The sequence below is a fragment of the Carlito syrichta genome, unplaced genomic scaffold, assembly GCF_000164805.1.
Source record: "Carlito syrichta isolate Samal-C Ts95f unplaced genomic scaffold, Tarsius_syrichta-2.0.1 Scaffold306593, whole genome shotgun sequence".
Classification (NCBI taxonomy): domain Eukaryota; kingdom Metazoa; phylum Chordata; class Mammalia; order Primates; family Tarsiidae; genus Carlito; species Carlito syrichta.
The window spans coordinates 616,495-628,554 of record NW_007250689.1 but is presented as its reverse complement, the minus strand read 5'-3'; the positions used below and the strand labels follow the sequence as shown (position 1 = coordinate 628,554).

General features: G+C 41.3%; 1 protein-coding gene across 1 annotated transcript in view; it reads left to right on the top strand.

Annotated features, from left to right (window-relative positions):
* Positions 1 to 12,060, top strand: part of LOC103265488 (phospholipid-transporting ATPase FetA-like) — a 61,346-nt gene that overhangs the window by 6,709 nt on the left and 42,577 nt on the right. Inside the window, 7 exon segments of the mRNA XM_021715057.1 lie at positions 2,206 to 2,267; positions 5,314 to 5,386; positions 5,733 to 5,798; positions 6,422 to 6,504; positions 6,886 to 6,968; positions 8,034 to 8,192; positions 10,654 to 10,742. Coding sequence (XP_021570732.1) covers positions 2,206 to 2,267; positions 5,314 to 5,386; positions 5,733 to 5,798; positions 6,422 to 6,504; positions 6,886 to 6,968; positions 8,034 to 8,192; positions 10,654 to 10,742 — 615 coding nt within the window.

Below are 12,060 nucleotides of genomic sequence, written 5' to 3'. Positions count from 1 at the left end.
ATTTTTGATTTATTGTAGAGATGAGGTCTCGCCTGCCCAGGCAGGTCTCGAACCCGCAGGCTCAGGCAATCACTCACTCAGCCTCCCAAAGGCGCGGGATTACAGGCTGAGCCACCGAGCCTGGCTTAATTTTTTGATTATTATAGAGATGAGGTCTTGCCAAGTTGCCCAGGCTGTTCTCGAACCCATGGGCTCAGGTAATCTCCTCACCTTGGCCTCCCAAAGTGCTGGGATTACAGGCTTGAGCCACGGCACCCAGCGCTCCCATCTTTAATAACCCACTCTTCCTTTAGTCCCCTCAGCTTTCTCTGGCTTTGCTCTCATTCTTCTTCCTCTGTTCCCCTTTCTTCCTTTTTATATTCCTTTTCCCTTCTTCCCTCTGTCTCTGCTCCCTCTTTTTCTTGATCTTCCTCTTTCTTCTCTTTTTACATTCTCTTTCTTCTCTTCAATCTTTCTATTTCCTTTTCCAACTTTCAATCTATTAGGTATGCTCAGCTGGGAACCCTCTGGTTTTAGAAAGCCTCGTGACATAAGCAGAGACTGACTCTTTTCCTGGTCTTGGAAAGAGAAACTTGGAAAGAGTGCTGTGTGGCATCCTCTTGGCTTCTTACAGCAGGCCTGAGGGTGAGGACCCAGTACCATGCGTACTGGTGGGATTTGACCTGCTTGCATTTCCCCTAAGAGAGTCCTTCTGATTTTACCAGAATAGATTTTTAAACCAAAGTTCGAGAGCACCATGTTTCCCCAGCATATTAACTCTGTAACTCTTTTTTTTATTTAGTTGGAGTCTCACTCTGTCACCCAACTAGAGTGCAGTGGGCGCTCCCGGCCACCACAGCCTCGACCTGCTGGGCTCCGCGATCCTTCCGCCTCAGCCTTCCAAGTAGCTGGAACTACAGGTGCACGCTACCATGTATGGCTAATTTTTATTTATTGTAGAGATGAGGTCTTGCCAAGTTGCCCAGGCGGGTCTCAAACCCACGGGCTCAGGCAATCCACTCACCTCAGCCTCCCAAAGATGTGGGATTACAGGCTGAGCCACCGAGCCCGGCTTCTCTGTAACTCTTTAAACCAAGATTAGCACATGTCCTGGATTAAATTTCAGTCACAACTCATATGTGAAAAAAAAAAAAGAACTTTATTTCTCTGTAACTGAACTCATTTTAGATCACAACACCCCCCCCACACACACACAAACCCCCACCCCAATTCTTTCCAATGAGAATCAAAAATGAACTTGCCAATTCAGGGTAACCCAGTTACTTCTAGTTTTTAACTCAGTCTCTTTAGGATAAATATTTGGACAATTCTGAGTTCTGACAAATTCAGGATTTTCTCTGCCTCCTTCCCAGGCCTACCCTTTTCTCAGGAAGTAATGTCAACTGGAAAGAGGAGATTTATATGAGACTTGGCGGCACACACCATGTATTTGTTCTCCTTCTACTTGGTCTTTATTTTTTTGACCTCTTTCCTCACTGCATCTGCTGTAGAAACTTCTACATGTTGATCACGGCTGGGGATAGGGGTAGAAGTATGCTTGAGAATATGTAGCTTTCTCTGCACTTACCAAGGTGTGTGGGACGCTGTGGTCCTGCCCATCATTTTGTATTGTGTCCTCTATGGCTTCTGACGTAGTTGTTTTGTCTCATTCCCCCAGGCTTTTGACATTTTAAACCAAGATTTTGTCTCTTTCTTCCTGGATTCTTTTTCTAACCTCCCTTCCCAGCTTCTCTGAGACAATCAGCCTCTTGACTTGGTTTTAATGATAGAAGAGCTTCAGGGTAGAGAAGAAGAAGTACAAAGAAAGAAACTACATTGGGTAATATTTCAAAACATTAATATCTTTTTTTTTTTTTTTTTCAGTTGGAGTCTCACTCTGTCGCCCAGACTGGAGTGCAGTGGCCGCTCCCGGCCACTGCAGCCTCAACCTGCTGGGCTCTGGCGATCATTCCGCCTCAGCCTTCCAAGTAGCTGAAACTACAGGTGCGCGCTACCACGCCCCGCTGATTTTTTGATTTATTGTAGAGATGAGGTCTCGCTACCTAGGCGGGTCTCGAACCCGCGGGCTCAGGTAATCCACTCACCTCAGCCTCCCAAAGGCACGGGATTACAGGCTGAGCCACCGAGCCCAGCTTCAAAACATTAACTTTCTATATGCAGTTTGCTATGGGTCTATTTCCTAAACAGTTTTTGGTGTGATTTTAGAAAAGGCACCAAAATGATGACCAAGTCAACAACCAGTCTGTTCTGCTGCTGGTAAATGGCAGGTAAGTTCTTCTGGTTGGCCTTGCAAAAGCTTGGTGTGGTGGGTGCTTTGGGAAGTTAGTTCAGGATAGTGAAAAGAACCTCAGATGCAGGAAGAATTTGTTTCTAGATCTAGCATGCCCTGAACTTATCTACATTATCTCAGGTGTCTCTGGGCATCGTTTTTCTTATCTATAAACTAGAAATAATATTCTCTACCTTAGAGAATGCCTGTGAAAATAAAAAGGAAGTAATGTATGTTAAAGCAGTTAATATATGATAACATGATATTAATATGGAAATCATTATTATTTGTGTGGTGCTCAGCATGGAAACATCTGTTTTTAGAACATTAATGGATTGTGACATGGCTTATTGGCCATTCTGCTATAGCCCTTAGTCAGGCTATCTTTTCTGTTAACAGTCCAAAGAGAATATTGGTACTGATCCCATTGCAGTGGTGTTTGGTCATAGCTATCCAAAGTTTTGGCAGGAATGGGAGGAGGCAGGCAAGTAAGGCAAATATGAAGACTAACCTAAGAGGTAGAAAAAATTATTATTGAAATTAATAAAAATGAGCAATCACAGCTGATAAAGGAATGAAGGAAGATTTTCTGGAAGAGGTGGTATTTGTACTAGGCCTTCGGGACAGAGAGAATTCAACAAGTAGAGGTTGTGTGAAAGGAAAAGTGACCAGTGTCAGCAGAAGCATGATTGCAAGAAAGTGCAAACCTGAAGGAGTTCAAGATTGAGGTCCAACCTTTATCTTGGTGGCCTTACAGAACACCCAGTGGCTATAGGGTTTGTGTTTGCTTCTGCCAGGTGACTCAAGGGTATCACCTGCTGAGACCTAATTTGGTGAAAGTATAAATTTGACCCCTACACCATATGCAGTATAAATTCTCAGCAAGTCATCCATTCACTGAGCCCCAACCCTCCAGACTAAGATAGACAAACTTTCTTGCCAGTGGGTTGATTTTTTTTTTTTTTTTAATCACTTTTTCACGAATGGTGTTGCCCTCCAAGGGTCCTGGCTTTAAATGAGGTTATTAGTTCCAACTCACTGCCTCTCAAGATCATAAGGCTTTATCTCTTGTCTCTCTGGTGGGAGAAATTGAAACTCAAGTTATTAGATTATTAAAACTAGCAATCCCCTCCACCACCCAGGGTAAGAACAGCTTCAGAATGTGCTTACTGTTTTGGATGTTATTATGCTCTTTTTTCCTGGTTCCTTACTTTATGGCAAGTACAGCCTTGCTTTTGAAAGAATGTTCATGTTATTTTATCGAGCATTTGTAAATATTTATAGCATAAAAAGTACCAGTGTGTTCTGGGCACATGCAAGCACAAGGGTGGGAGTAACAAACACCAGGCACTGCTAAAGGAGGGGGCGATAAGGTTGACAAAACCACCCATTGGGTACCACACCCGCTACTGGGATGGGAACAGCCTCATCAGAAGCCCAAACCTCATCTTGGAGCAATATTCTTATGTAACAAATCCTCATGTGTGCCCCCATGATTCTAAAATTAAAAAATAAAATAAAAATTAAACAAAAAGTGCCAGTATATACTTTAAACAGAAAGAACTCCAGGATGTATCATTCACATAAAACAGAGAATATAATATGAATGGTCCCCCTGAGGTCAAAGCTTTGCCTTCTCTAGCTCTCTGACCATATTTTCTAAACCAAAAGTTTGGATGCAATGCCTGGAAATGAAAAATGTACTTATGGCCCAACAGGATTGAATATTTTAAATCTGTAGGAAATGTCTCCCCTCCTCCCAAATCTGGGACACATGGGTTTTTTAAATGTCCAGGAGCAAATTAGTAATGGTTTGGCAGTTCCTTATGTAATAAAATATGAGTTTTTAAACCCCTAGGAGAATCCCAAATGTTATAGCCCTTCTTTCTCTCATGTTTTACTGGTGAAGATCACGGCGGATAGAATATTAGAGAACTACTAAAAGTGAACGTTGTATCAAGACAAAATAAATACTCAGATGTCTTTTTCCAAGGCTTGTAGCTACTACTCTTCAGCACTATCAGAAAATTCTCTAAAAGAAAGAGCTAATTTCTTCAGTGAGTGAAAGAAATGTGACCCTTCTCCAGGCAGCTGTCTTCTCAGAACAGGTGTTCTGGGAATACCCATGCTTTTGTGTATCTGACAAAGTGGTGATGTTTGTCATGCCCTACAGATAACAGGACTGCATTCAAAGGCCAAACAAACAGTGGCCTCTAGGCATGCCCCCCCCCAGGTCTTTGGGTGGTTGGCATAATAGAATTGTCGCAAGGGCATTGCTCATGTTTCCAAAATGCTTGAGGCAACATGTACATCCTCCTTAGTCGTTTCTCAAGAGATGAAGGATTTATTCCCCTATGCAGTTGGGGAAATTGAGGTACAAAAAAAGAAGAGAGTAGAAAGCCAGTATTATTGTGGAATCTGCTCATGCTGCCAGGCTGCCTTCTATGGGAAGTGGGGACTTGTGGGGTCAGTGGGAATCTTATTTTAACATAAACAAATAAAAATGGTATAGCTATACAGATAGAATACATTTTAGCTATCAAAAAGAATGAGTCACCTCTTCTATAAGTGCTCTCCAAGATAAATTATTAAGTGAAAATGCAAAGTGCAGAAAATTATGTATCTAGTATGTAACTCTTAAATGTATGTGTTATATGTGATTATAAGGATTGATATTTTCTTGAAAGAAATTTTTAAAATTACTAGCAGTTGCTACCTTTGGAGAGTAAAACAAAAGCCTGGGGACAAAGGAGACTAATTTTTCTTTTTACCTACTTCCTTACTATTTGAACTATTCTACTGAAATAATTATGTGTATGTATGCCTATATATACTTTTACCGGGTTTTAGGAAATCCTTATAGCCTGAAATCAAGAGAAACAGGCCCCATTCTTGATTGCAGCAAGGTTGCATCACATACCAGTTTGGTCCTCCTGAGCCTTGTCTTCACTTCTCTTAGCCTTTTGGGAGTGGTGTGGTTCTTGGTTGTCCATACAGAGCTTTGGAAAGTTCTCAGCAGACATTTAAAGGTCATTTTCTTACAGGATGGAGGAGGACAAGTGGATGAATGTCCAAGTAGGAGATATAATAAAACTACAAAATAATCAGCCTGTCATGGTGAGGACCTCTTTTGATTGTAGCTTTTCTATTTTGAATTGCGTGGGTTCCAAGGACTCTTACAGCACTTCTGCTCCCACTTCTTTTGGTAACCTTGTCTGCCTCACTTTCCATTAGAGATTGGCAGCTCCTGCAGTAAAAGCTTGCTCTTGTCCATCTCTTACCACAGCTACAAGTTGTTTTGGGAGAGGATGTATGGTAGCAGTGATAGATTCTAGACAAAGTAAACAGTGTCTGTAAAATTCTTGGGGTGCACATCTGTTCCTAAGGTGACTGTTTTTGTCACACTGATGTTAAGAGCCTGCCTTCCTGTTTTCCTTGTTTTCTCTGACTTTTCTGTTAACAGGCAGATATGCTATTACTCTCTAGCAGTGAGCCATACGGTCTGACATACATAGAGACAGCAGGATGGGTAAGTGTTTCCTCCTGATACTCCATTAAGACGGTTTAGCCAGCTTTAAGATTGGTCTCTCAGTGAGGGAAAGCATGATGCAGGGAATTAATTTATTCTCAGATGGAAGTGGTAGTAAGTATATGAGCCAGAGAACCTCGAAATATCCAGATGAGAGAAGAAAGAATGCCGAATCCTTGGGACCCCCAAGTCTAAGGCTGAGCTCTTGACAGCAATAGTTGAGCACTCCCTGGGAACAGAATATGGGCAAATAAATTCCATGTTCTCCATCTCTAAACTGGAAACACTCTAATAGTATTCTATAATGCTGAGTGGCAGGAAAGAGGTTAACAGAACTGTAGTTTCCCAGAATAGAGTTTCAAAGTTTCCACAGGAGCAATTTGAATATGGAAAAAATTACTTACTGATAAAACACCATGTTCTATAAAGGATTTAAATTAGAAATTCATTAGCACGCAAAATTAAGGTCTTAGGAGGATAGGGCCATCTGCAAAAAGCTTGTCCTGTAGAATTTTGTATCAATCTGCATTCTTACAACTATTTCTCTTGGTGCCAGTTTGTTTTTGTTTTTGTTTTTTTTTTAATGTGGCCTCCATTTTTGCTTATGTCTCTGTGCATTCCAGAAAACAATTAATTGTGATCCCTTTGTGGGCTTAATGAATACTTGGGAGGGTTGCAGAGTATATTTCCTTGGAGGTCTACGTAGGTTCTTACCAGGGCCCGCTCCTTATTCTTGAAGGGAGCAAAACCTCCAGGTTGTTTTGCGATGTCTCTTCAGCTTCTCTAGAGCACCTGACCAGCTAGATATCATGGGTTGATAAGTAGTGGCAGTGTGTTGCAGGGAATGAAGGGAAAGATGGAAGAGTCAGTGGACTGACATGCAGCTTCTTTGAAGAGCCATCTCACCTCAGTACTGCACACGAGAGACAGGAACAGTGGGAATGACTCTTGGGGCTCAAACCTATATCCCAAGCCCTACTGGCAACATCTGTTTTTTAAAACTCCATGAAGAAGTAAGAGAAACTGGACCCGTATAGTTCTTGTGTATATGTCCTGTAGTCTGGTGACCCTGTGTCCTTTACTCCAGTGAAACCAACCTGAAAGTGAAGCAGGCCATCAAAACTACCAGTGAAATGAAAGATAACCTGGAGCTGCTCTCTGCCTTTGATGGTGAGTTAGGAAATAGATTTGCTTGCCCAAATCAAATTTTCATCAGTAGAGGACTGGTTAAATAAACTATGGTACATACAGGCAAGGTGCAGTGGCTCTCACCTGTAATTCCAACACTTTGGGAGGCAGAGGTGGGAGGACTGCCTGTACCTAGGGGTTCAAGACCAGCCTGGGAATATTGGTGAGACCTCGTGTCGACAATAAATAAAAAAAAAAAAAAACTAGCCCAAAATGGTTGTGCATACCTGTAGTTCCAGCTACAGGAAGACTGAGGCAGAAGGATCGCTTGAGCCCACAAGTCAAGGCTTCAGTAGCCATGAGAATGCCACTGCACTCTAGCCTGGGTGACAGAGTAAGACTCCAACTCAAAAAAAAAAGTGTGGCACATTCATACAGTGATTTCTATACAACTTACTATAAACAATATGGAAGTTGATATTTATTGACATGGAACAAATAAAAACTAAAAGAAAACACAAAGTACGAAAGACTGCATAGTATATGTAATGTAAACCTGTTTTCAGAAACATATCTATGTTTATGAGTACATATATATAGAAAAAACTTGAAAGGATGTACTTCAAAAGGTTATTAACACTTTTCTCAAGTCAGTGGATAAGTTTTACTTTCTTCTTTATCTTTTTAGTATTGCATAAATATTTGCAAAGGGCCTATTTACTAATCAGGAAAAAGTCGAGTTTTATTTTCATTTTGAAAAAAATATTAGGTTTACTTTAAGTTAAGTAGTTTCTTAGTTTGTTCGGATTCAGAGCTCATTTGATCTGGCACTGCTGGAGTGGTAAGTTATCATGTTGTTTTTTTTCCCTCTCTCTGGATGATTCATGTCATATACAGAATTATTCTTCTTTGGTGTCCAGAAACCTTTGTCTGCCTTTCTGAACGGAGCCGGTGAGAAATGGGCAGCAGTTTAGAGGAGATAGGAAAAAAATTATGTATGTATTTTGAAAAAGAAATTTTGCTCCTTTCTGTTAAGCTTCCATCCATCCTGTTAGGAAAAGCCTGAGATTATAAAGCCAGGACTCTTACTCCTTCATTTTTCTGTAGGAGAAGTGAGGTGTGAGCCTCCCAATAATAAACTGGACAAATTCACAGGAATACTGAACTATAAGAAGAAAAGATACTTCCTGAACCAAGACAAGTTGCCATTCCGAGGCTGTGTCATCAGGAATACAGATTGGTGCTATGGCTTGGTGGTTTATACTGGTATGTTTCCCTCCAGCCACAACCAGACCCCAGGCTGCTGGATTCCTGGCAAAGTTATGGGTACTTTGTTTTCAGGATGTGGATATGAGACTAATATATATATATATTTCAAGAACACTATGGTTTTGAGATAGATAGGTAGGGAGGGAGGTGGGAGGGAGGAAGGGAGAAAAAACTTGTTTCTTAGAAAAACAAATGACTTTTTCAAGCAATGCACTTCCAACATATCAGCTCTACTTTTGTCAGGGAAAGGTTTTATGTTTCAAGACCACAGGGCACTCATGAGTCTCTCCAGCTAGATCTGGGCACAGAAGAAGGTATATACAGAGAAAGTACAATAAAATTAGCATGCACACATGTGGATTAATCTCATGAGGAGAGACTAGATACAGTGCTCATTATAGACAAAACTATAAAATATAATGTGACGAGTCTATGCCAGAGAATAGTTACATATGGATCATTAGTAGTGATCCCTCTTGAGATGTCATTTAGAAACCTCAATTCATTATATTTAACAAGGAATTTTCTTGAATTATGATGTGGTTCAGGAGAATGGAGGAAACCTCTGTGCTACCCTATGCCTTCAGCGACAACCATAGTAGGAAACATCACGTATGATTTACCACAGTGAATACTGCTCAACCAGATTCCCAGATCTCCCCTTTTCAAGAATCCACTCCTAGACATGAGGCTCCTAGACTCCTTACTTACATGGAGTAAGCGGGACCAAATAATGGGACCAAAGCCCTAGATAGATGGGATCAAATAATGGGACCAAAATAATAAGTGGACTAAATAATGGGACCAAAGCCCTAGGTAGATGGGACCAAATAATGGGACCAAAATAATAAGTGGGACCAAATAATGGGACCAAAGCCCTAGGTAGATGCTTAAGAGTCCAGGGAGGCCCTGGTGGAGTTTCCTTCATTGGTCCTTGATCTAGGGAGGGAGCTTCTAGACTCCCTAGTTCCCCAAACCAAAAGATTTAAAGTAAACTTATTTTCTTCACTGTACTACTCACACACAGTTGCCACTCATAAAAAGCTCATTTATCAGCCAAAGATTTTTTTTCTAAAGCAATAGCAATGAGATTGCCAGTCAGCACAAATTTAGTTGTTTTCCTTGGTTGGTTACATGGTAGTGAGTAGCTTTGGAAAGCTCTAAGCAGAGAACTGTTGCCCCTAAGAGCACCTTGAGGTATTCAGTGCAGAACTGAGTTGCTGTTTCTGCTATACGATGCTCAAATTCTACCATGATCTCCACCTTCTTCTTGAAACCTGGGATAAGGTCAGTCTTTCTAAAGACCCTTAGAAGATAAGGTATCAGGCTGGGCAACATGACTCAAGCCTGTAATCCCAGCACTTTGGGAGGCTGAGGTGAGAGGACTGCCTGAGCCCACAGGTTTGAGACCTGACTGGGCAACTTCATGAGACTTCATCTCTACAATAAATCAAAAAATTAGCCAGACATGGTAGCGTGCGCCTGTAGTTCCGGCTACTTGGAAGACTGAGATGGAAGGATTACCTGAGCCCAGCAGGTCAACGTTGGGATGGCCATGAGTGTGCCACTGCACTCCAGCCTGGGCGACAGAGTGAGAATCCAACTCAAAAAATAAAAAAGGGTACCTGTACCTTCCAGGGTCTGTGCCAAACATCTCATGACTTTAAGCCCTTCAAAGAATGCTTATGAAGAAAGAATGGCATAGTTTACGCTGTGCGTTCCCAATGTTTGCTAGCATATCTGGGAAGTTCCAGCTCCCCTATGTATAAACATTGATGAAATTCATTAGACCACATGTAAGAATAACAGTCAGGTGGTAAAAGGCCAGGGAAGCTACTACTTACAGTTTCTTCTGAACCTCTTATATTTTCTCTATAGCCATGTCTGTGGTTAGTAATTTCCAACTCTAGTCATGTTGGCCTTTAAAAATTCCTTACTTCTGCTAGCTATCTGCCCTGTCATGAAGAAACGCAGAGTTTGTCTCTCAGCCCCAGAGGAATCTCAGCTCTCCAGCTTCCACCTCAGAAGAAATCACTGCCATTGCCTTTTCCTTTTGCCCACTTCATTAGAAACTTTAAATATAGCCAGGTCCAACAGTGGGGTTCCTCAAAAGAAGGTGGAGCTCTCTTTATCAGAAAAATTCCTCTCTACACTAAATAAACTAGACAGTGATAAGAGAGAAGTTTGGGACTACTCTTCTGATTTAAGTCACCTATAAAAGTTGAGATTCTCTGAGGTGCTGCAAAGATAGAAGTCCGCATGAATGCACTTTACAGAAATAGTTGGGAAACATGTCCTCAGAAACATATTTTCCAGAAACCGTGAGCCTTTCTCCAGGGCTTATCCCCTGGAATTTGGATAAAAGATTAGATTAGATGATCATAAAGTTATATTTCAAACAATTCCAAGCCTCTGAATATATTGATTATATGATCTGATGTCTTCCTGTGTTACTTAGGGCCAGACACCAAATTAATGCAGAACAGTGGAAAGTACACCTTTAAACGGACACAGATAGACCATCTCATGAATGTCTTTGTACTCTGGGTAAGTTAAAAACTTTTTCTCTTTTTTTTTTACAAATAGATACACTTTCTTTCACAGAAGAGGTGGTATTTCCAACATGAAATTTAGCTATTTGAAAGTCTCACGCAGTTTTAGGACCCCACAGACTAAGATCTAAACCCAAAAAGAACAGTCAGTTTACAAGGGAGTCTAACTCACACCTCTGTTTTGGAGGATAGTCACAAATTGTTTAAGAAGATTTTATGGCTTGTGAGAGGGCTAGGGCATATACAGAAAAGGAAAACAGTTAGAGTTTAGCTGAGGTCAACCCTTAAGGAGCTCAGAACTAGTTGGAAAGGATAGATAGGAGAGTGTATCGCTTCCCCCTCTAACAATCGGCTGACTGCTAAACACTTGGGGAGCCCCTCTGGCCCTGGGACACAGAGCTGTACTGTCAGTGGCTGTTGGGAGAACCATGTGGCCAGCTAGCTGCACAGTCATGCTGCTCTCTCCCCCTAGGCCCATGTCAAAAAGGTGGCTGCCATACTGGTTGACCACCTGTGGGGTCACTGCCCTCCCTTGTGGTTTTACCTCCCACCCCCACATGCAAACCACTGCAGACTTCTCCTACAACCCCTCTGACTCTGGCAAGCACAGAGGTCCGGCAGTCCCCAAGGGAGTAGTGGGTTCCCTGTAGGTCTGGCTCTGGAGAGCCACCCCTAAGAGAGGAGGGTAGCACAGCCCCCCAAAGTCTGCCTTGGGACAAAGGGAATACAGGCGAAGCACGAGTTGTCAAGAGAGGCACCAAAACCTGAAAACTGACTTGGAGATGGGGGCACATCTCTCACACACACACACACACACACACACACACACACACACACACACCTGCAAATGTATGTGATTATGGAGAAAATTCTTTTAAAGTTCATAAGATGACTGAACCAGTATTAAGTGAGAATCAAACCACTGAGTCACACCTTAAAATTATTCTAAGAACTATACTTGAAATATTCACTATTTAATGTTACAAGGCTCTGCTTTACTACAACTAGCTGGGAAAATAAATTAATACTCTGTTAAAAATAAAAGCAACTCTTAGAATTTCTAAAAACAAAGTACTTACCAAAGAAAAAGAGGTGAGTTTTTTTTTTTAAAAAGATGAAAAAACAAAATACTTACCAAAGGAAAAAAGATGAGTTACAAGGAAGCTGTAGAGATCTTTTCTCTTTTTTTAAAGAATTCACAATCTACATCAGACTGAAAATAAAACATTCAATTTATTAAGAAAAAATAGAATTACATTTATAGTAAATATCTTGACTCGAAGTTATGAGTGAATAAATGTCCATAAAACTCA